We start from the raw sequence: 26,112 nt of genomic DNA, 5'->3' as shown, positions 1-26,112 counted from the left end.
GAACTAGGCACCCTCACCCAGCATTCACCCCATCTGCCTATCTCTATACACTGAGAGAGGGATTAGCCTTATTTTATGTTCTTTTTAACCATTCCTCTAGGCAGTGAGTTATCTACTATAAAACTAGCCCCAATGTACAAGAAGAAAATTACAGTATTGCTTCCCACATATAAGAATATAACCTCCTATGTACAAGAATATAATTGCTATAATACTGTCCCTATGTACAAGAAAATAATTTCTGTAAAACTGCCTCCTATGTACAGGAATATAACTTCTATAATAATGCTTCTATGTACAAGAATATAACTACTCTAATACTGCCCCTAGGTACAAGAATATAACTACTATAATACTGCCCCTAGGTACAATAATATAACTACTATAATACAGCCTCCTATGTAAAGAATATAACTACTATAATACAACCTCCTATGTACAAGAATATAACTACTATAATACTGCCCCTATGTACAAGAATATAACTACTATATTACAGCCTCCTATGTACAAGAATATAACTACTATAATACAGCCTCCTATGTACAAGAATATAACTACTATAATACTGTCCCTGTATACAAGAATAGAACTACTATAATAGTATGCCTGTATACAAAAATATAACTACTATAATACTGTCCCTGTATACAGGAAAATAACTACTATAATACTGCTTCTTATGTACAAGAATATAACTACTATAATACTGTCCCTGTATACAGGAATATAGCTACTATAATACTGCTTATGTACAAGAATATAACTACTATAATACTGTCCCTGTATACAAGGAAAAGAGAAGTGTAGCAGCTCTCCCCTGCCTTTCCTTTGATTGTGAGCACGGATAGCCCGTGTCAGGTGCGGGCAGCAATTACAAAAAGAAGTTGAGAGAAATCCAGCTCCACTTTAAAGGAATATACGTTTATTCAGCTTGCGGTTAAAAACTCATCCATGAAATACAAATATTAGCAGTCTTGTCACTACGCGTTTCGGGCTACCAGAGACATTTCCAGCCCTTCTTCATGACACAGAAAGACATTAAAAGTGAGACCTTTTAAAGGGGAGGGTGCACCTGTGTTCACTGATTGTTTCCACAGGCCTGTAACCGCCCCCAGGAAAGGGTGCTACACCTTCAGTTAACTCTTCTCATGAAAATTAAATGAAAGAAAAAACAAAAATATAACCATATGTATGCATAGAGAAAATAAAAGTATAATAACTATGAAAAAAGCTATGCCATACAAGGGTATACATATAAATAGGATACATGGGGTATAAGCTGGATATGTAGCAATTTTTTAGCAGACTATGGTGGAATGTGATGAAAATCAGATCACCAGAAAATTAATTACTATAACATTCTCAAGAAAAGGAAGAAATTCACATACCAAAATTGTTAGTATGTGGATTATTGCTGCAGAATCAGATCTAGGCGTTTGTTGAGCCCCTCAGGTTGGCGTGTGTTCAGCGAAAAAATCCAAAAGGATTCCCTGTTTAATAATTTTCTTCTATAGTCTCCTCCACGCTTAGGCAGAAAAACTTTTTCTATGCCTTGTACTATCATATCTGATGTGTCCCCACCATGGCAGACAGCAGAATGCAGACTAGTTGCAGACACATTGCGACTGCCATGGTGGGTGGGGTACATCAGAGATGTGTTTGCGTATTCTAGATTTTATTGCATTAATAGTGCAGCCCACATATTGCAGTTTACATTTTGTGCAAGTGATCAAATAAACAGCGTGGGTTGTATTGCAATTGAGATACGCTTTCATTGGAAAAACTGTTGTTTACAGTTGAGGAAAAGGTTTTGGATTTTATCATATGAGTACAGCAGATGCATCTGTGGTGTCCATACCTATAACTCCCCTTGGTCCTAAGCCACACTGGTTGCGACTTTTTTTCTTCTTGATATAGGCTGGGGCTGACATAGTTTGCAATTGTGGGCGCCTTCTAGCTGCGCATTTAACCCCATCTGCAACTATGTCAGTCCATTCTCTATCATAAGACAGGACGGGAAAATGTTTTTTTTTATAATATAACATATCTGTTGGTACTCTGTACTATATTGTGTTACAAATAGATTATTCCTTTTCCTTGACAAGACTGCTAATATTTGTATTTCATGGATGAGTTTTTAACCGCAAGCTGAATAAACGCACATTCCTTTATCCAAGTGGAGCTGGATTTCTCTCAACTTCTTTTTGTCCCTGTATACAGGAATATAGCTACTATAATACTGCTTATGTACAAGAATATAACTACTTTAGTACTGTCCCTGTATACAGGAATATAACTACTATAATACTGCTTCTTATGTACAAGAATATAACTACTATAATACTGTCCCTGTATACGGGAATATAACTACTATAATACTGTCCCTGTATACAGGAATATAACTACTATAATGCTGTCCCTGTATACAGGAATATAACTACTATAATGTTGCTTCTTATGTACAAGAATATAACTACTATAATACTGTCCCTGTATACAGGAATATAACTACTATAATACTGTCCCTGTATACAGGAATATAACTACTATAATGCTGTCCCTGTATACAGGAATATAACTACTATAATGTTGCTTCTTATGTACAAGAATATAACTACTATAATACTGTCCCTGTATACAGGAATATAACTACTATAATGCTGCTTCTTATGTACAAGAATATAACTACTATAATACTGTCCCTGTATACAGGAATATAACTACTATAATGCTGCTTCTTATGTACAAGAATATAACTTCTATAATACTGTCCCTGTATACAGGAATATAACTACTATCATGCTGCTTCTTATGTACAAGTATATAACTACTATAATACTGTCTCTGTATACAGGAATATAACTACTATAATACTGCTTCTTATGTACAGAATTAAACTCCTATAATACTTCTGTATACAGGACTAACTTCTATAATCGTACCTTTGTACAAGAATATAACTACTATGTCTAAATGTCTCTATCACATGTGTTTTCTCTCCAGGCTCCTAATGTGCTTCATGTGCTGCACTGCTTTGCTCTCCATGTGGCTCTCAAATACATCATCCACTGCCATGGTGATGCCTATTGCTGATGCAGTTCTGCAGCAGCTGACAAGCGCTGATGAGGAGCATGAGGGGATGGTGGTCAATGGCTCTACTGCACATGAAAACGCACAGCAGAAAGGTCACCCAGATTATTACAAGTTTTGCCTTTTATTGTCCTCCACCTTTACGATAATGCCATTAACCCCTTTACTACCATAGACCACCAGGAACATTCGTTTTTCACCTCTAACCTACCCTAGAGCTCCCGGAATATTAACCTATAACCACCCTTGAGCATCTCAGATTACTGTTAACCATTTTACTATCCTAATGCACCAAGGATACTAACCCCAAATGCTAGAAATATCTGTATAGAACAGATATGATCCAACCCAAAATAAATAGGCAGACAGTGATGGGGCCTCCAGGTTTGGAAGTGACTAATGACAGAGTTTGCACTTTGTACCTGAACGCTTTTATATATTATGAGCATGTTGCCTCATATAGAACAAAGTTGCCGTAAAAATTAGAAAACAACTACGATACGTCGTTATATATTTCAGCGCTGCAGTCCAAACTGTGACGTGGGTAAGTCTCACACTTTAAAAGCAATAAAGTCAAACAGACCGCGCTGCTGTACACCAATATGAATCTCCTCGTCAATCACAACGGGCTAGTTTTCATCGGACATTGAAAACACCATCCAGCTCCCCAGGAAAGCGTCTCTCCTCTTCCAGACTCTCCTATAGGGATCAAGGATTCGCCACAATGGTGAAGTATTGCCAGCCTCTGTAAATATAAAAAGGGTTTATTCTACTTATAAACACATCCTTGTTAAAAGCACATCAAAATCTTAAAACCGCATGCACATCCACACCCAGTTTTTATTTATTATAGAACAAAGTTGCAGCCCAGAAGAGCCATCAATTGAGATGTTCCCCAGTAATAAGTGAAGACCAACATGACAACTAAAACTTTCACTTGATATGTCTGGACCTTATATAACATTCTCTGAAATAATTTTGGCTTTGCAGGTGGAAAGGAGAAACAAAACCAACCATCAATTGAGCTCATATTCATCAACGAGGAGTAAGTGGAATCCATGAGATGAATCAAACTAAATGTTTAATAATGAGAAACCTCAGTCCGAATCATAAAAGGTCTTTAGTATGTTAGCAGTTTCATACCAGAAATATTTTAGTGATGTATCTGTGGACCTGGAGAGGTTTAATGTTTGTGGAGCTGCAGGTTCAGATCTCAGTGGGTGTTCCCTGATCCTGACCCTGCTCTACCACTCCCAATTCTCTAGCCTGTTTCTTCTCCCTTTCTCTTTTTCTCAAGAAAACCCATCTTAGACATCCCCTCAGGAACACACATGCTTTGTGTGAATTCCAAGGACTTGCACTGACCACAGATATCTTTATGGTGCTCAAGAGGAGGCTAGCAAGAAGCTGGGTGGGGACACTACTTGACTGAAGGATAAGACTACACACAGGTTGTTTTTAAGGTCCATTCACACGACTGTAGGCCGTCCCTGCCCTTATTTCGGACCGTAAACAGAGGTTTCGCAATATACAGGCACCAGTTGTGTGAATCCCGTATCATGAATGTGGACCCACTGACTTGAATGGGTCTATAATCCTCAAGATACGGCACAGTGAGGAGCGGAGGCACATATTGGAAGCACTCAGAAGCACTTTCGTGGGCTTTTTGGTCCATGCATCCACACCGCAAAATATAGGGCATGTCCTATCTTTTGCTGTATATTGCATTTAGCGGACCCATTTAAGTGAATGGGCCTTTGTCTCAATACGCGATTCACGCGGCTGATGCCCATGTATCGCGGACAGCAATTTGTGGTCCACAGCATTGGCATGGGGCACACATGGTCATGGGAATGAGCCCATAGTCTGTAAACATCAGGTAGCATCAAACTAGTGTCTGGTCTGCATAAGAGCCAGATACACGATAGGAGATTTTAATCCAGACTATTTTTAAAGATGTTGCACTCTAGGTCAATACAAAAATATAATTGAATGGCAAGCCAAGTAGCCCATAAATACACCAGATTTACACATAGATAGGAAAGTTGGTGGTGCAGTTATGGGGGCATAAAAACGGTAAAATGCATGAGATTACTTATATATAGCCAGGACAATTGATTAACTATGATGCCAAACTTTTTTTTTATCCTAGGGCAACAGCAAAGGACCTCAGCAAACTTATACAAAGCAAGGTACAATTTCACCTTACCAGCTATTTGTGTGTTTCATCAAGAATTTTGAAATAGTCAGGAATTTAAGTTCTAATCTAAGGGTACTTCACAGCCCTAGAAGAATAGATTTGGGATCTATGATCTATCTACTGAGCTTACTATAGATGAGGACCACTTGAGGGGGAACTCTATACACTGAGAAGAAATCACAGCAAGGGAGGGTGGTTGTTGAGGATTTTACAGCCATGGTGGTTGATCTTGTTATATGTCTTTCCACCAGCAGAATCTCAATGGCGTTCATATGATAGCCAACCCTATGAGAATTGTGAAGCCCCCTACTAATGGCCAGTCTCTTCCTCAGGTAAGATAACACTGCCAGGGAGTGCCTACAATGTATGATGCAATAACTTTTATTTAAGGTAGAATAATAATTATCTTTTGTAGACCCAGATTCTGGTTCTTCCTTCTACTGAGTCGAAAGATCCAAAGTTACAAGGAAAATACAGATCTAAACATGACCATATGGTCTGCAAATGTCTGTCACTAAGCATCTCCTATGCAGCAACCATCGGGGGCATCACCACAATTATTGGAACTTCCACCAGCCTCATCTTTCTGGAGCACTTCAAGAAGTAAGAACTTAGAGATGTCCTCTATGCCCTCTATTTCCAAGAATGTAACTACAAAAGCGATAGTCTAGTATAGTTCACCCGTTACAAGGAAATAGCTGAATATGCTGAGCTCATGAACTTGCAGAAAGGAGAATGAGAAATTCCAGTGATCTTGTAAAAGAAATCCATCTTTATTGAAGCATATTAAATCCAGTATAATCCAAAGTCAGACATGTAGTCAAAAAAAGTACTGTTTCTGACATGTTTCAGCCTGATAAGCAGGCCTAAGTCGTACTATAACACTACCCCCTATGCACAAGGATTTAACTAATATAATACTCTATGTACAAGAATATAACTTCTATAATACTGTTCCCTATGTACAAGAATATAACCACTAAAATGCTGGCCCTATGTACTAGAATATAACTGTTATAGTACTGCCCCCTATGTGCAGGAACATAAGTACTATAGTACTGCATGCTATATACAAGAATATAACCACTTTAATACTGGCCCATATGTACAAGAATATATCTACTATAATACTGCCTCCTATGTACAAGAATATAACTGCTATAATACTAACCCTTTCTACAATAATATAACTACTATAGTACTGCTCTTTGCACCAGAATATAACTACTATAATACTGCTGCTTTGTCAAGAATTTAACTACTATAAAACTGCCCCTTTGTCAAGAATTTAACTACTATAACACTGCCCCATATGTACAAAAATATAACTAATATAAGATTGCCTCCTATGTACGAGGACAAAACTACTAGAATCCTGCCCCTTTGTAAAATAATATAACTACTATAATACTACACCCAGGTACAAGAATATAATTACAATAAAACTTCCCCCTGTGTATAATAATATAGCTACTATAATATAGCTAGAGATGAGCAAATCGAAGCTGACGAAGTGGAATTTGATCGGAATATCAGAAAAAAATTGATTCGCACCGAATGCGATTTTTCTCGTGCTTCGTGGTAACGAACCGCATTTTTTCCTAAGATGGCTGCTGCACATGTGAGGACATGGAGAAAGGAACTCTGGTAAGGCGGGATCGCCCAGATTGACATGCATGCATGCAGCCAATCAGCAGCCAGCCAGCCCTGTAATGTCATAACCCTATAAATAGCGGCAGCCATCTTAGATTCAGCCATTTACCAGTGTACTGAATGCAAGGAGAGACGTCTGCAGGCGCTATGGACAGTGTTAGAAAAAACAATTTAATTGTTCAGAAAAAGCGATTTACAAGTGCAGGGAAAGATAATTCAAGGTGTAGGGAAAGGATAGGGAGGAATCCTTCCACAGCGTTTATGTTGAAATGGGTTCAGTAGGGGAGGTTACAGCCTGGGTAATAGGAACAATCCTATTACACCTTGCTGCACAGACTGGGGATCTAAATTGCCATTATACAGCTCTGTAATTCCAGCAAACCGTTCTTATTAGGGTGTACGTGCTGTTTGATACAGGCATTAACAGGGTTTATTACAAGGAAATATGTCTACGTCTTATTTGCACTTGTGCAGTGCAGTTATATGTTCTAAAGTATTTTTTGGCTTGTATTAGTGGTAAAAAAGGGCTTATTAGCCGTTGTGTGGTGAAGTGCTAAAATACAGTCCATTTTGTCGTGTATTAGTGGCAAACTAAAAATATATTTTCCGGTCAGCGGTGCAGTTATATGATTTACAAGCCTTTTGTGGGGTATATTACCGTAAAAAGAAAAAATATATTTGCCGATCAGTGGTGCAGTTATCCGTTTTATGTTTCAAAAGTATTTATTGAAGTTTTATACAATAAAAAGGTACAAAGCACAATGTGCACAAAATAGAGGACAAATTGTCCAGTCAAATAGGCAATCTAGACAAATATTCTAGGACATATAAAGAAATAAAAAATTAAAAACAAAATATAAAAAATATAAGGAAAAAGTAACACAATGTCAGGGGTAGTAATCATGCATTGATATATCTGTTGGCCTGCTTCTCAGGTGGCGCACGGAAATGAGAAGACCCACAATCCCATCCATTCCCCAGTAGTGGACAAAACACACTGCATCCTATCAAAGTTCTGGGTAGAGAGAAAGATTAGCGGAATGAGGGGAAGACGACCAAGGCTCCCAGACTCCCTCAAATAGGGTAAATGTATCCGAACGGATAGCTGATAGCCGTTCAAGTTGGTAGATCTTGTTGACCCTATCTATCACCGCCTGGTAATTCAGTGACAGGGAACGCCACTGGGAGGCAATGTGGATCCTAGCAGTAAGCAAGATATATTGGGTCAGTTTAAATTTAGCATTTGTTAACTTTGGTGGCTTGTCGCCCAAGAGGAAAACCGAGGGTGTAGGGGGGAGAGCGTGTCCCAACAGGGATCAAAGCAGATCGCTAATGCGACCCCACAACCTGGAGGCTATGGGACATGTCCACCAGGTATGAAACATTGTACCCTCCTCTCCACAGCCTCGGAAACAAGTAGAAGGGACCTCTGGGTAGAAGTGGTGTAGTTTGGCCGGCACCAGATATGTCCAGTGAAGGACTTTAATTGAGGTCTCAGCCAGGGTGGTTTGCCACGATCCCTTGGAGAGTGTCTGAGAGCGCTGGTGCCATCTAGATACACTGGATTCCTCCAATAGATCAGCCTCCCATTCTAACATGTAACAAAGCTTAGAATCTTCTGGAGGTGCATTGAGGAAAGTATAAATCCGGGACAGCAGACCCTGTTTATATAGAGAGAAAGACATTAGCCTTTCAAAAGGGGTATGGTCAATCTTATGGGTACCATTTGTTAAGGAGTGGAGAAAGGAGAAAACTCTCTGGGTATTAAACTGTTCGCGGACCGGTGGGGCAAATTTCTCCATAAAATCTGACAGAGATAGCATTTTACCACGTATTAGGAAAGCCTGGAGAGAGCACAATTTTTTTTTCAACCCACCATGCAAAGGCCCCAGGTTGAAGTCCAGGGGGGAAAGCTGGATTACCCAGAAGGTATTCTAAGGGGGACGGTTTGGACTGAAGAGAGCTCTTGAACCTAATGGATCTCCATAGGAGTAATGAATAGTAGGAGAGCAAGGATTTAACACGGAGTGAAGAGGGTAACAGGGAGGTGGTCCAGATAAGGGCTCTCCAGGAATACGGTGTTAACAATGAATGCTCAAGGGTAACCCATATGGGTTGTGCTTGTGCAGGGAGATGAGTCAGAAATAGTTGAGCCAGTCTGGCTGCCTTGTAATAGTGTGCTAAGTCCGGCACTGAAAGGCCGCCATGAGACTTGTGGCGACACATAACAAGTTTAGCAATGCGAGATCGTTTATGAGCCCAAATAAATTTAAGGATGTCAACCTGGAGAGCCCTTAAGTCAGACGCTGGGACCGGGATCGGTAGAGTGCGGAACAGGTATAGGAGCCGCGGGAGAACCACCATTCTCACTATGTGAATCCTACCCACCCAGGACACCGGGAGGGATTCCCAAGCCTGCAGGTCTTTCCGTATCTGGGTGAACATGGGAGGATAGTTATTTTTATACAGGGAGTTAAGTGACTTGGTTAGCCAAATCCCCAGGTATGGCAGGTAATGCGGGTTGTGTTGAAATGGGAACTTATCCCGGAGGATCTCACCGACTTGCAGAGTGACGTTACCCAACAAAAGCTCATTTGGATTGGTTAATTTGTAGGCCTGGCGTAGCTGAGAAAGACTTGAGTAGGGACAGAAGGGAAGGGAATGATATGATGGGATTGGTGAGTGTTAGCAAGAGGTCATCAGCAAAAAGGCTCAGTTTATACTCCACACCCCCCGCCGAGATCCCTGTTATGTCTGGATGGGATCTAATCTTAATCGCTAATGGTTCCCTGGCTAAGGCAAAAAGGGCTGGGGAGAGAGGGCATCCCTGGCGTGTTCCCCTAAAGATTGTAATAGACGAAGGATGTGAGGAAGGTAATTTGAGGCTAGCTTGAGGCGAAGAGTACAGCGCTTGGATGGTGGAGAGGAAAGGGCCTCTAATGTTGAATTGAGAGAGAGTCCGCCAGAGATAGGCCCAGGAAGCTGTGTCGAAGGCCTTCTCTATATCTAGCGCTAATAAAGCTACTGGAGTTGCAGTTCTGTTCGCCTCATGAACTAAGCCCAAAACCTTTCTTATGTTATCCGGGGCTTCTCTGCTGGGGATAAAGCCAACCTGATCTTTGTGTATCAGGTCAGGTAGAAGTCTATTAAGTCTGCGTGCTAGGATAGAGGTGAATAACTTATTATCTAGATTCAGGAGTGAGATGGGTCTATAATTAGAGGGCAGGAGAGGGTCTTTATTTGGTTTGGGGATCACAGTGATTTTGGCCGTTAGAAACTCAGGTGGGGGTGTGGAGCCTTGTAACAAATGATTACAGTATTGGGTAATGAAGGGGGTTAGCTGGTCGGCAAATTTCTTTAAATAAAGTGCAGTGTAGCCATCTGGGCCTGGGGCCTTTCCTAGTTTTAAAGTTTTGATTGAGTAAGTCACTTCTTCCGTCGTGATTGGACTATTGAGTTCCTCCAGTGCTACAGGGGAAACCCCCGGGAGGGAAGTAGAGGAGAGGAAATCATCAGCCTTGAGGCTGTGGTCGCCATTCTGTGTCGAATATAAATGTTTGTAGAAGGATTGGAAGGTATTATATATGATGTCTGGGTGAGTAGTGGTTCTGCCGGATCTTGTACGGATTTGGTAGACTTGATTAAGTCTCTGCTCGGCCTTGAGTTGGCGAGCCAACATCTTATCTGGCTTGTTAGCGTACTTGTAATAGTAAGAGGGCGTCCAGCGGAGGGCTTTTTCTGTATTGTTTGAGAGTAGTGTATTCAATTGAGTTTTGGTGTCTTATTTCTTTCAGTAAATATAGGGTCGGGGCTTGCTGATGGGCTCTCACCAACTTGGCCAATTTAGACTCCAGCGTAACCTGGGCTAAAGACCTATCCAGGCTCGGACTGGCTCACCGGGAAGCCGGTGAAATGCCCGGTGGGCCCCTTGCCTGTCTGCTTATACTGCAGCCAGAGCCACCAGCAGGGGCAGGGCAGTTGCTATACTTTCAGTTTCAGGCGCCTGGCTGTTATCAGGGGCTGGACTGCAGCACTGGCACACATATCATTTTACTTTGGTGAAAGGGACAGCACAATACCCTGCAGCGCTTGTCCCTTTCTCCAAAGTAAACTTCACCGACCCGACATGAGCAGACAGCTCCCCCCCTCCTCTCTGCAGTGTGATATTCCATCATGTGTGAGGAGGGGGCGGAGCCAGAGGAGCCGACAGCCGAGGCAGCAGGAGATAATGGAGACACTGCTGCTCTCTCTGAGTCACTGTGCCTCCCTCCAGTATAAAGTTCTCTTCTCTCACTGGTCCCACTACTCCACACAGCAGCACTGGGGTAAGTTACTGTGGGAGGGAAGTGGGAAGAGAGTCCTGAAGCTGCTGCCCCTGCACATCTTGTGTCCCTGTCCCAGCCCCTCACAGACCTTTCCCACCAACTATCTCACCTATACTTTATACAGGGCAAGAAGTGATGTCTCCCAGTGTCCCCCTCTTCCCTCTCATCAGTGGCATTTCACACTTTCCCAGCCCCTCACCCCCACATAATATGTAATGTCTCTGGAGCAGTGGCGTGCACACAATCCATGGGGCCCCGGTGCAAAACTGAACCATGGGGCCCCCCTTCCCGTCGCCGCCCCCCCCCCCCCCAACCTCCCTCCACCAGCAGGAGAGTTAGGCTCCATTCACACGTCCGCAAAATGGGTCCGCATCCTTTCCGCAATTTTGCGGAATGGGTGCGGACCCATTCATTCTCTAAGGGGACGGAATGGATGCGGACAGCACACAGTGTGCTGTCTGCAGCCGCAATTGCGGAGTGCGGCCCTGATTTTGGGTCCGCAGCTCCGCAAGAAGATAGAGCATGTCCTATTCTTGTCCGCAGCTTGCGGACAAGAATAGGCATTTCTATGGGGGCGCCGGGCTGGTGTGTTGCGGACCCGCAATTTGCGGGTCCGCAACACACCACAGACGTGTGAATGCAGCCTTAGGCTACTTTCACACCTGCGTTAGGTGCGGATCCGTCTGGTATCTGCACAGACGGATCAGCACCGATAATGCAAACGCTTGTATCCGTTCAGAACGGATCCGTTTGCATTACCACGAAAAAAAAAAAAAGATAATGCAAACATTACACTGAAAGTCAATGGGGACGGATCCGTTTTCAATTGCACCATATTGTGTCAGTGAAAACGGATCCGTCCTCATTGACTTACATTGTAAGACAGGACAGATCCGTTTGGCTCCGCATTGTCAGGCGGACACCAAAACGAATCTGCACAGACGGATCCGCACCTATAATGCAAACGCTGGTATCCGTTCAGAACAGATCCGTTTGGCTGCAAGCTGCGTTTTGGTGTCCGCCTCCAGAGCGGAATGGAGGCTGAACGGAGGCAAACTGATGCATTCAGAGCGGATCCTTATCCATTCAGAATGCATTGGGGCTGAACTGATCCGTTTTGGGGCCGCTTGTGAGAGCCCTGAAACAGATCTCACAGGTGGACCCAGAAACGCCTGTGTGAAAGTAGCCTAACTCTGCTATATTTCTGTAGCCTGCAACCTCTGACTGCCCAGTTGGGCTGAAACTACTACACCCAGCATGTTCTGGCAGTAATAGTAAATGGATATTGGTGCAATTCTGAGCTACTAGTCTATATAATACAATATAATATTATGTATTATATAGACTAGTAGCTCAGAATTGCACCAATATCCATTTACTATTACTACCAGAACATGCTGGGTGTAGTAGTTTCAGCCCAACTGGGCAGTCAGAGGCTACAGAAATATAGCAGAGCTAGTTATAAAGCCAGACCCCATCAGACCCTACTCTGAGTCTACTCTGAACTCACTGACCATAAATGTGGTGAGCAATTATAAGGACCTTTTTTTTTTTTTTTTTTTTTTTTTTACAAATCTTATCTTCACTTCCGAACCGGCACCAGCTTCTTCACGCTCTCCGGTGCCTTCTTCCTGCTGCGTCTCGGTGTTGTTGTGCGCCTGCGCAGCCTAGGGAAACGTTGTGTCCGGTGCTGCCGCCCAACAGAAAAAACTAGGCACGCTGCACCCGCACGGGGAGGAGAATCGGGGGGGGAAACTCTCACTCAAGGAGGGTAGGGCTGGCCTGGCCTGGCACTACAGCGCAGAAACGCAACACTGGGTGGCGGGCCCCGGGTCGGCCGCCCGGATTAAGGCTGTTTCACACGAGCGAGTCCATTGCGGGAATCACGCTCCGTGTGTGAGTGTGATCCTCCGCTCTAGACTTGCAGGACTCGCACGGCATTATCATGATTTATAATGCTATGTGCCTCTGCTTGGCCTTTTTTACACAGAATCATACTGACCGCTTTATGTCACTATGTCCAGAGCGGAGGTTCACACTCACACACGGAGCGTGATTCCCACAATCGACTCGCTCGTGTGAAACAGCCCTTATACAGGCAGGCACAGCACTACTGCAGGGCGGGGCCAGGGGTCCACAGGCGGCCGGGCCCCCTGGAGTGCCGGGCCCAGCCGCGACCCCTGTATGTACGCCCCTGCTCTGGAGGTTATATCAGTACTGGAGCGATATAAGAGGAGCGGCTGATATCAGTCACATAGGATGTAATGTCTCTGGAGGTTATATCAGAGCTGGAGCGTTATAAGAGGAGCGGCTGATATCAGTCACATATGATGTAATGTCTCTGGAGGTTACCGTATTTTTCGCCCTATAAAACGCACTTTTTTCCCCCAAAAAATGGGAAAATGCCCCTGCGTCTTATGGGGTGAATGCTGACATTTTTACAGGCTGCGATGTATACGAGAGCGGGGAGGGACTGGGTGCGGTCACTGTACTCCGGCCCCGCCGCTCCGGTGCTGCAATATTCAAATATAAAATGTCTCATTCAATTAAAAGTGATTAAACATGCCCCCCCCCCCCCCCCCACACTTTTAATATTACCATACACCCTAACAGCCGGGCGGGCGGCAGCATAACTCCCTGATGTCACGTGCCTGCGCCGCCTACTTTATGAATCAAGCAGGCGGCGCAGGCACGTGACGTCAGTGAGTGACGCGCTGGCCGCCCGGCCTGCCTGCGTTGTACAGAAGCTGTTAGGGTGTACAGTAATATTAGGAGTGAGGGGGCATGTGTAATAACTTTTAATTGAATCAGACATTTTATATTTGCATACTGGAGCGGTGGGGGGGGGGATCTGTGGATGACAGTTTTATGGGGGACATCTGTGGATGGCACTGTTAAGGGGTGGGGGGGGTCTGTGGATGGCACATATATAACAGTGCCACCCACAGGTCCCCCTCCATAACAGTGCCACCCGCAGATCCCCCTCCATAACAGTGCCACCCGCAGATCCCCCTCCATAACAGTGCCACCCGCAGATCCCCCTCCATAACAGTGCCACCCGCAGATCCCCCTCCATAACAGTGCCACCCGCAGATCCCCCTCCATAACAGTGCCACCCGCAGATCCCCCTCCATAACAGTGCCACCCGCAGATCCCCCATCATAACAGTGCCACCCGCAGATCCCCCTCCATAACAGTGCCACCCGCAGATCCCCCTCCATAACAGTGCCATCCACAGATACCCCCCAATAACAGTGTCCGTCACAGATACCCCCATAACAGTGCGTCATCCACAGATCCCCCCCATAACAGTGCGTCATCCACAGATCCCCCCCCATAACAGTGCGTCATCCACAGATCCCCCATAAGGCCTCATGCACACGACCGTTGTTGTGTTCCGTTCCGCAAAATGGGGTTCCATTGTTCCGTGATCCGTTTCCGTTTTTGTTTCCGTGTGTCTTCATTTATTTTTGGAGGATCACCAGACATGAAGGAAAGTAAAAAAAAAAAAAATCAAGTTTGCCATGCAAATGATAGGGAAAAAACAGACGCGGACGCGGATGACAATCTTGTGTGCCTCCGCGTTTTTTCACGGTCCCATTGACTTGAATGGATCCGCAAACCGTTTTCCGTGGAAAAAATAGGACAGGTTATATTTTTTTGACGGACTGGAACCAGGGATCGCGGACGCGGATGACAAACGGTGCATTAGCCGAGTTTTCAACAAACCCATTGAAAGTCAATGGGTCCGCAGAAAATCACGAAAGCGGAACAACGGACACAGAATAAAACAACGGTCGTGTGCATGAGGCCTAACAGTGCGTCATCCACAGATCCCCCATAACAGTGCGCCATCCCCAGATCCCCCCCCATAACAGTGCCATCCCCAGATCCCCCCCATAACAGTGTCCTTCACAGATCCCCCCCCATAACAGTGTCCTTCACAGATCCCCAGTAATAGTGCCATCCACAGACCACCATTAGTTCCAAACCCACCAAAAGCACACCTTTTGGTTAAAAATATTTTTTTTCTTATTTTCCTCCCCAAAAACCTAGGTGCGTCTTATGGGCCGGTGCATCTTATAGGGCGAAAAATACGGTATATCAGTACTAGAGTGTTATAAGAGGAGCGGCTGATATCAGTCACATGTGATGTAATGTCTCTGGAGGTTATATCAGTGCTGGAGCGTTATAAGAGGAGCGGCTGATATCAGTCACATATGACTGTGGATAGGTCATCAGTATCTGATTGGTGGGGGTCTGATACCCGGGACTAGGGATCGACCGATATTGATTTTTTTAGAGCTGATAACCTGTGAACTTTCAGGCCGATAGCCGATAATTTATACCAATATTTTGTGCATTTTCATTTTTGAAAAAAAATAAAAAAATTCCTACACAAATCTGTTGTTAAACGAAGAGATGCCATTATATATCTAAGATTAAATATTTATACTTAATATTTTGGTGTTTTTTTTTTATTTAATAACTATTTCCCCCTAGGGGCTAGAACCTAGATCCCTTGTCCTATTCACCCTAATAGAGCTCTATCAGGGTGAATAGGACGTCACACTCTCCCTGCTGCCCTGTGCATAGTACACATGGCAGCAGGGAGCTGACTATGGCAGCCAGGGCGTCAGTAGCATCCTGGCTGCCATGGTAACCGATCGGAGCCCCGCAATTACACTGCTTGGGCTCTGATCAGAAGCTGCCACTGCCACCAATGAAGATAACTTGCCCATTAATTCAAATATAGCGACACCTGACCTCTATGAGGGGTAGCTGCGATCCGCAACAGTTAACCCCTCAGGTGCAGCTATATGATTCACCCGCCTCCTATATTTGAATTAATAACTGAGTTAACATCATTGGTGGCGCAATGGCCACAGCCCCTCCCCTCCTCCTCCCCTCTTGCCTCTCACTGGTGTGCTGCTGAGGGAACATTGATCGCGTTGATAGCAGTGCGATCCATGTTCGCGATTCGTTATCGGCATATCAGCAAGGTTAGATGCTGATACCGATAACTTTGAAAATCCTGAATATCGGCCGATAATATCGGTAAATCCGATAATCGGTCGATCCCTACCTGGGACCACTGCCGATCAGCTGTTTGACAAGGCACCGGGGCTCCTGTGAGCCCTGTGTCCTTCTCTGTGATTTTTCTGGGCCATGTGACATCACGTTCATTGATCAAGTGGCCTAGGAGCAGCTCAGCCCCATAGAAGTGAAAGGGGTTGAGCGCGATACCAAGCACAGCCGCTATACAATGTACGGCGCTGAGCTTGGTGAGCTGTGAGGAGGCCGGGGCACTACTGCCAGCACTTCAATAAACTTATCCTTTTGAATATGCAGGAAACATTTCCTTCACTTTGGATATTGTTTAGGCTGGGGGACTGGGTGGTTCATCTAGGTCATGGAATGTCCACGTGTGACCGCTGTCCAAACTACTGTAAATAACAGATACAGTTATCAACTAAATGAGTTGCTTAAAGGGAGTCTGTCATCACAGTTTCACCTTTTTAACCCTTCCCATAGCTTTTGAGCAGCATTACAGTTGATAAAAACGTTACCTTTATAAGCAATCGTGGACTTATAAAACTGGCAAAAATCATCTTAGTAGGATATGCAAATGAGGGCTCGCAAGTGCCCAGGGGCGGCGTCAACCTCGTAGGTGCCCAGGCAGCTCTGCCTTATCGTCGCTTCCCCCCGCCCATCCTTTCCCTCTGCCCGCCCATCTTCTTACTTCTTCTTTCGCCGAGATCCCGCGCCTGCGCACTGAGTCCATCGGTCGGCGCATTCCATTCCTGGTATGGCATCACAGTAATTAATGCGCATGCGCCGGCTAACGGACTCAGTGCGCAGGATCTCGGCGAAAGAAGAAGTAAGAAGATGGGCTGGCAGAGGGAAAGACTGGGCGGGGGGAAGCGACGATAAGGCAGAGCTGCCTGGGCAACTACGAGGTTGACGCTGCCCCTGGGCACTTGCGAGCCCTCATTTGCACATCCTACTAAGATGATTTTTGCCAGTTTTATAAGTCCACGATTGCTTATAAAGGTAACGTTTTTATCAACTGTAATGCTGCTAGAAAGCTATGGGAAGGGTTAAAAAGGTGAAACTGTGATGACAGACTCCCTTTAAAGAGAAACTATTTGATATAGTGCAGTGCACAATACTGTTCTGTTTAGCATACTGTTACTGTATTGTGTGCTAAAATGCATACATTCATGTGTGCGAGACTGAAAAATGAACAAGTTATATCTCCAGCTCTAGGGTGGGCCCCCAAAATCAATTCCACTGGTGGGCCCTAGGCACCCCAGTCCGACACTGGACCTATCTTTCTTGAGTCTTGAGGCGACCTGAATGAGTTTGCCCCGCTTGAAAGCCTTGTGAGTCAACCACAGGGTCATAGGATCAGTGTCCGGGGTATTATTTATCAAGAAAAAATGTTTAAGTTCGTCCAGTAACGAATTAAACACAACCGGTCGGGTCAGCAATGATTCGTTCAGGCGCCAAGTGAAAGGAATATTAGAGCTGGTGACTAGTGTGAAGTCAGCTAAGACCATGTCGTGGTCCGATAATGAGGAAACTACATGCCTGGAATAAGCTAGGGAGGGAAGGCAAGAAGAGGAGGCTAATATTAGATCAATTCTGGTGTATAAGTGATGGGAAGGAGAATAGTAAGTATATCCCCTCTGGGGGCTGTTGTGCTCTCTCCAGGCATCCGCCAAAGACAGGGATTCCATCACCTGCCTAATTTTGATGTTGTGGGTCGATGGGCGTGCTTAAGTGAGGGGTTCAATAATAGAGTGCATAGAAACAAAAAAGGCAATGGGATCCTCTGTGGGTGCATATACATTCACAATACATAGGGTTTCTTCTCTATAAGTGCCCAAGAGGATTACATATCTCCCGTTTGGATCTATTATGGAGCGAAGGGGTGTAAAGGGGAAGGAGTTACGCAGTACAGTAGGATGATCGCCCCTCTGCTTTTAGAAACATAAGTGGAGGAATAGAAACGTGTGTATTGTGGATGGAAGTATTTAGGGTGGGAAGTGGGCGTGAAGTGGGATTCCTGAAGGCAGATCACATCGGGTGAATGCTTGATATATGTAGAAAAAGCAGACTTACGTTTTCTGGGGGAGTTAAGCCCCCTCACGTTGTGCGTTAATAACTTACACATGGTAGGATGTCAAGAGGTATGTAGGAGGGGCGAAGTCTGCCCATGTGAGCTGCCTCAGGAACACCACTTCCAGTCGCCACCCAAACAACAATGCAATATGAACTAATCCCCTGATATGGAAAAAAACTGAAAAAGGAAAAAAAGAAAAAAAAAAATCATTAAGTTGAAAACATATAGAACAATATAGAACTAAGCCTATGTTGGCCTGGGAAAGAAAGGTGGGTACCATAGGGTGGAGTATGGACTTAAACGAGGTCATCCAACCCAGCCCAAAGGGCCCAAACATAGGGGCAAACATGACAGTCCTTCACGCCGAATCCCCGGTAGTTGTTAGATGTCGGGCAAAACAGCAGCTTTAAGTGAAGGGACTACAAAGTCAAAGCTAGTGGACCATAATATAAGAAAAATAAAAAAAGGGGGATGGAGAGGAACCTTAGGATACAACAACAATAATCCTGATGCTGTGACAGGTCAGGAGAAGACAAGCAAAAGTCCCAGTCTCAAGCGGGTGGTGACGAAGCTGGTCTCCGTGAAGTCGAGGGTACTGTTGTCCAGACTCTGTCTGGCAGGTCGCTGGGGTTCTGGAGTTGCTTCTGGAGCTGGGTCTTGGTCACATGGAACCAGTGGCGTACCAAGGGGGGGGCGGGGGGGGGGCGGCCCGCCCCGGGTGCCACTCACAAGGGGGGTGCCAGCCGCGACTGAGGATAAAAAAAATAAAAAATAAATAATAAAAAAAAAATGTGGCGAGTGGGCCGGCCCAGGCGTGGCGCTGTGATAGGGGCAGGGCTCCAGATGGTCTCTCCCTCCCCCTGTGCTGCTGCCGCCGCGGCCAATAAGAAGAGGGACAGGGCTGGGGGAGGGGCTGTGGCCACTGCGCCACCAATGAAGATAACTGAGCTGTTAATACAAATACAGGAGGCGGGTGCCGGAATCACATAGCCGGCACCCGACCTCTATGACAGGGAGCTGCGATCAGCGGCAGTTAACCGCTCAGGTGCCGCTCCCTGTCATAGAGGTCGGGTGCCGCTATTTGATTCCGGCACCCGCCTCCTGTATTTGTATTAACAGCTCAGTTATCTTCAGAGTGCCCCCCCCCCCCCAGTATAATAAACATTGAGTGCGCCCCCCCCCAGTATAATAAACATTGAGTGCGGCCCCCCCCTAGTATAATAAACATTGAGTGCGGCCCCCCCCCCAGTATAATAAACATTGATTGCGGCGCCCCCCCCCCCAGTATAATAAACATTGAGTGCGCCCCCCCCCCCCAGTATAATAAACATTGAGTGCGGCCCCCCCCCAGTATAATAAACATTGAGTGCGCCCCCCCAGTATAATAAACATTGAGTGCGCCCCCCCAGTATAATAAACATTCGTGGGCAGTGGCAATGAGGGTTAAAAAATAAAAAATTAACTCACCTCCTCCAATTGATCGCGTAGCTGCTGCCGGTCTCCTTGTAATTTCTTCAGGACCTGTGGTGACGTCACTGAGCTCCAGCCTCTATCACATGGTCCATTACCATGGTGATGGATCATGTGATGTATCATGTGATGAGCTCAGTGACATCACCACAGGTCCTGCGTCCTGAAGAAAGTACATGAGACCGGCTGCTACGCGATCAATTGGAGGTGGCGAGTTAATTTTTATTTATTTTTTTAACCCTCATTGGCACTGCCCACCAATGTTTATTATGTTGGGGGGGGGCGCACTGTGCCACCAATGTTTATTATACTGGGGTGTTGGGGGGGGGGGGCACTGCACCACCAATGTTTATATGTTTATTATGCTAGGGAGGGGGGGCGCACTGCCCACCAATGTTTATTATGTTGGGGGGGCACACTGCGCCACCAATGTTTATTATGTTGGGGGGGCACACTGCGCCACCAATGTTTATTATACTAGGGTGTTGGGGGGGCGCACTGCACCACCAATGTTTATATGTTTATTATACTAGGGAGGGGGGGCGCACTGCGCCACCAATGTTTATTATGTTGGGGGGGGGTGCACTGCGCCACCAATGTTTATTATGTTAGGGGGGCGCACTGCGTCACCAATGTTTATTATACTGGGGTTTAAGGGGGTGCAGGTTTTTATTTTATTAAGGAAGGGTTAAGGGGTCTATTAAGGGGTGGTTAATGGGTTTTATTAAGGGGGGGTTAATGGGTTTATTTCGTTAAGGGTGTGTGCAGAGGTTTATTTTATTAAGGGGTTTTATTTTTATTTATAAATATTATTGAAAACATTGAAAAAAGTTTATGCATGTTTTCTTAACTTTCTTGGGGGGGGGGGGTGCCAAACAAAGGGTTCGCCCCGGGTGCCAAATGCTCTAGGTACGCCCCTGCATGGAACTCCTGCCTTCCGTAGGATCTCGATTCCCTCTCTGGGTGAATGGATCGTATGGTCCCGGGAGTTGAGTTGGAATGATAGGGAAAAGGGAAATCCCCATTTGTAACGCACCTGAGCTTTTTGTAATGCCGAGGTTACCGGTTTAATGTCCCTGCGTCTGCGGAGTGTGGACGGGGCCAAGTCGGCATATAGATGCACTGAAGGGGGGAGACCGGGAAGTTCAGTAAGGTTGCGGGCGGCAGCCAGAATTTGGTCTCGTATGCCCGGGTGATGAAACTTGAGAATAACGTCCCTTGGTAAGGCATCAGAGCGAGGTCTCCCCAGGGCTCTGTGGACCCTATCCATCAGGAGTCTCGCCGGGTCTGTCTGTGGCAGCAGGGCCTGGAACAATGCAGACAATGTGGCCGACAGGTCTGTAAAGGTTTCGGGCAGACCTTTGATCCGGAGGTTACCCCTCCTGGTTCTGTTCTCCAAGTCCTCCAGCTTGAGTTCCATCGCTGCAATCTGAGCTGCTTGAGATAGAATCTCCGCCTTGTCTGAGTGTAGTGCGTCTGAAAGGTCATCAGCACGCGTCTCCAAGTCAGAGACCCGGGTGCCCAGGTCATGGATCTGGCGGGAAAACTCGTCTACAGCTTGGGACAGCTCAGAGCGAAATAGGGAGGCGATGTTTCTATAAAGTTCAGCCTGACCTGGGTCTTGGATGTCCGAAGGCAGTGATGTGTTGCTAACTGCTGAGGACGCCAGGCTCAGGGATGCAGGAGCCGGGTGCGCCATGTTGCTTCGGCCCGAGTTTCTGAAGAGCTCCGGCAGAGTCTGCGAAGGTACGGGTGTCCCCATCGATTTTGTTCTCCCTTTGTTGCGGGTCATCATAGGAGTCTCTTTCATGAAGGTTTGAGCCCGTGGAGCCGAATAATCAGCGCTAAATGTGGGGTAAGTTCGGCGTGAGGAGCGGAGCTCAGGGGAACCTGTCCGCCATGCGAGCCTCATGCACGCGCCTCCCAGTTATCCGTTTTAAAGCCATTTTTACTGTGTATTAGTGGCAAACCAAAAATATATTTACTGTTCAGCTGTGCAGTTATAAGATTGAAAGCGCCTTTTGTGGCGTGTATTACCGTAAAAAGAAAAAATATATTTGACGCTCAGCGGTGCTGCTATCTGTTTTAAAGCCATTTTTGCTGTGTATTAGTGGCAAAACCAAAATATATTTGCTGCTTAGCAGTGTAGTTACTGTATTTCTTTTAAAGCCTTTTGTGGCGTGAATTACCGTAAAAAGAAAATATATATTTGCCACTCAGCGGTCCAGTTATCTGTGGTAAAGCCTTCTGTGACGTGTATTACAGTAAAAAGAAAAAATATATTTAACACTCAAAGGTTCAGTTATCTGTGGTAAAGCCTTTTGTGATGTGTATTAGCGGAAAAAGAAAATCGTTAATTTCTAACGATAATTTGTTTTCCCTTAGTCCTAACAGCAGCACAGATGGGGTTAACCACACCCCATGGACTGGTAGGACCGGCGGAATTTTAATGAGCCCAAGTAATAATTAAACACTTAAACCTCTCCTATAAAGGAGGGAATCACCTCCAGCCCATTGTGCTATAGCAAGAAAAAAGGGTGGGAAATTTGTGTGCTGCTGTTAGGACTAAGGGAAAACAAATTATCGTTAGAAATTAACGATTCCCTTACGTCCTACCAGCAGCACAGATGGGGAGATAGCAAGAAGAACCCCTAGGGAGGGCCATCATGCCTGGCAGAACTAAGAATAGTCTGCCCAAAGGCCGAGTACTCAGCTAATCTGGCATCTAGTCTATAATGGGAGATGAATGTTGATTCAGAGCTCCAGGAGGCAGATTTACAAATCATGTCGAGCGGAAGAAGTAGCTACAGCCCTCTTAGAATGGGCTTTTACAAACCCCGGAGAGTCTAGAGATTGGGAAACAAAGGATTCCCCATTAGCCTCCTTAATCCATCGACTGATGGATGGTTTAGACGCCTTACGGCCTTTAAACTTACCGGCAAACAGGATTAGAAGATTTTCATCTTTCCTGAACTCCTTGATCTATCCACATAGATCCGGAGGCATCTCGAGACATCCAAAGGATGTATAGCAGGTTCCTCGGAGGAGGTAGAAGGTCTAGAAAGAACCGGGAGGGATATCACCTGGTTGATATTCTGGAAAGAAGGAACCTTAGGCCTAAAGTACGGGAGAAATCTTAAAAGGACCCGGTCTTGCAAAAAAATGGTATAGGGCTCGTGCGCTGATAGAGCTTGAAGCTCAGAGACCCTCTTGGCCGAAGTCACAGCAAGAAGAAAAAACAAGTTTTCATGTGACAAACTTGAAATCTACCTCCTCCAAAGGCTCAAAGGGGGGAGATGCTAACCCCCTGAGAACTACTGATAAGTCCCATTTAGGGATGGGTTTCAGTACTGTAGGCTTTAATCTTTCAGCTCCTTTAAGGAACCGTTTAATGAGCGGGTCCTGTGAAAAAGACTTGTTGAAACAAGCTGAAATGGCTGAAACTTGACCCCTCAAGGTAGATGGAGCAAGGCCTTTGTCATGGCCATCTTGCAGAAACTGAAGGATGATGGGGAGGGGCGGATCTGCAGGCGCCACCTCCTTTGAGGAACACCAAGAAGAGAATATCCTCATAATCTGTGAGTAGGCTCTCTTAGTAGAGTCTGCTCTTGAATGAGACTGCGTTCTCAGGACCGACTCAGAAAGCCCTTCTATTCTGGGAAGGGACTGATCAACCTCCAGGCTGTCAGGTTGAACCTGTGTAGATCTGGGCAGTGGTGAGTGTCCCATGACACCAGGGTCTGCCGTGGGGGGAGCCTCCAATAATGTCCCCGACTCATCTGAATGAGCTGGGTAAACCAGGATCTCTTGGGCCAAAACGGTATGATGGCTATTACCGAGGCCTGATCCTGACGAATTTTCATCAATACCCTCGGTATCATGGAAAAGGGAGGGAAGATGTAAGCCAGCCTGAACCTCCAGGATATTGACAGAACATCTATCGCCAGGGGGTTGTCCTCCCTGTAAAGGGAGCAAAAACTCTCCACCTTGGCGTTGAACCTTGTTGCCATAAGAGCCACCTCTGGCATTCCACACTTGAGGACTATCTGCTTGAATATCTCCAGATGTAAAGACCACTCCACTGTTGGAAGACCGCGGCTCAACCGATCCGCTATCATATTGAGGGAGCCTCGAATGTGGATCGCAGAGAAGTGTGAAAGGTTCAATTCTGCCCAATCCAGAATCACCCCGATCTCTGATAAGAGGGTAAGTGATCTTGTGCCTCCCTGCTTGTTGATTTAAAGTACCGCAGTCATATTGTCTGACTGGACTTTCACCGCTTTGCCCCGGATCTGAGGGGCGAAGTGAAGGAGGGCTAGCCGGATAGCTTGAATCTCGCGGAGATTGGATGAGAGGAGCCGCTCCTGAGGAGACCAGGATCTGTGCACTGGAGAATCGTCTAGATGAGCACCCCAGCCTACTTGGGACGCATCTGTTGTCAATATGACCCAGGTTGGCTGGGTCATAGACTTCCCGTCTAAAAGATGGCTCCACCATCTGAGGGAATGCCGAGTTTGCCAAGACAGGGAGCACAGGGAGTTCAGCCCGGCAGGGCTGCCATTCCATTTGGAGAGAACCTCCGACTGCAGCGGCCGGAGGTGCCATAAAGCCCAAGGGACTGCGTACGCAGACGCTGACATGAGCCCCAACATCTTCATGAGAGTCCAAATTGGAACTCGCCAAGGCAGGGATAGGAATTCTGCCATGTTCTGTATTCGGGATCTTCTTTCTGGAGTCAACCGGAGAGATCTCCCAACGGAGTCGATTATGAAGCCTAAATATCTTACTGAAGTCGACGGGCTCACGTTCGACTTCTGCCAGTTGATGATCCACCTTAGGCGGAACAGAAAGGAAATCGCTACATGAAGATGGTGGGTCAGGACCACAAAGGAAGAGGCTTTTAAAAGCCAATTGTCCAGATAAGGAATGATGGTCAGTCCTTGGAGTGCTAGCCGCCACCACTGAAACTACCACCTTGGTGAAAGTGTGAGGGGCAGAAGAAGTGCCGAAGGGAAGGGCAACGAACTGAAGGTGTCTGGTGACACCTGACACCTGGACCGCGATCCTGAGATATTTCCTGGAAGCAGGATGAATCGGGATGTGCAAATATGCATCCTTGAGGTCCAGGGTTGCCATCACATCTCCAGCATTGAGAACGTGAATCACTGACCTGATGGTTTCCATACGGAACCTTACTTTCCTTACGTATCGATTGAAGAATCTCAAATCGATAATCATCCGGAGATTCCCTGACGCCTTGGGAACCAGAAACACTGGTGAGTAAATCCCTAAGCGCCGTTCCCCTGCCGGAACCTCCTCCAGAGCCCCCTTGTGGATGTAATCCTGAATGTAAGCCTCCAGAACCGACTGCCTTGCGGCCTGTGGAACTTTGGTTCTGATGAACCTGTCCGGAGACAGAGAATGAAGATTGATTGAGTACCCCTCTGACATGACATTCAGGACCCAGGGATCCGAAATCTCTCGGATCCAGATGTCCTTGAAGTGGGAGAGTTGACCTCCGATGGGAAGATGAGGAAGGGGAGTGGGGAAGTCTTCTGGCAGGATGGCAGGAGTCACGGGAGTCATCCAAGAGCCTTGAGGAGGCCCGTAGTCAGGAGGTGGATTTTTTATCCTTGGCTCCTTCACGAGAGCGCCTCAAACCTCTTCGCTGCGCTCCCCAGTCCCTCCGGGCTCTTGACTGCTGGTCAGACCTATCACCACGGTTTTGTCTGCCCCGCCTCCGAAAGGACTGTTGGGGAAGACTCTTCCCCTTTTAATCTGACAGGTCTTCCATAATCTTATCCAACTCTGAGTCGAACAAACGGTTGGGCTCAAAGGGAAGGCTACATGGAATTGTCAGCGATCCAAGGCTTAAGCCACAAAGGCCTGCGGGCCACTGACACCAGGGTTATGGTTTTAGCCACCAACTTCAGCTGTTGTTGTGCTGTATCAGACAGTAAATTCATCGCCAGGTTGACAGTCTTGAAAGCCGCCAGAATGTCGTTCCGAGACACCTTCTAATCCGCATCCATCTGGATCTGGTTTAATCGAGACCGGAGGAAGGTAGAAACTTCCTTAGCAGCGATGGCCGTAGACGCGGAAGCTGCAGCTGCCGTATAACCTCTCCTGAGTGTGCACTCTGCTCTCCTGTCAAGGGGATCCTGCAGACTCGACCCATCGTCCGCAGGAACCAGAGTGCGCTTGGACAGTTTGGCAATCGCCATGTCCACCTTGGGAATGGA

At 46.0% G+C, this 26,112-nt stretch overlaps 1 protein-coding gene across 1 annotated transcript in view; it reads left to right on the top strand.

Moving 5' to 3' along the window:
* Window positions 1–26,112, top strand: part of SLC13A4 (solute carrier family 13 member 4) — an 80,265-nt gene that overhangs the window by 21,046 nt on the left and 33,107 nt on the right. Inside the window, exons 4-6 of the mRNA XM_040433869.1 lie at window positions 3,007–3,145; window positions 5,545–5,625; window positions 5,709–5,896. Coding sequence (XP_040289803.1) covers window positions 3,007–3,145; window positions 5,545–5,625; window positions 5,709–5,896 — 408 coding nt within the window. The remainder of the gene's footprint in view (window positions 1–3,006; window positions 3,146–5,544; window positions 5,626–5,708; window positions 5,897–26,112) is intronic.

The sequence above is a fragment of the Bufo bufo genome, chromosome 1, assembly GCF_905171765.1.
Source record: "Bufo bufo chromosome 1, aBufBuf1.1, whole genome shotgun sequence".
In the NCBI taxonomy this organism is placed as follows: domain Eukaryota; kingdom Metazoa; phylum Chordata; class Amphibia; order Anura; family Bufonidae; genus Bufo; species Bufo bufo.
The sequence above is the reverse complement of the archived record's forward strand: the minus strand, read 5'-3'. Positions and strand labels throughout refer to the sequence as shown.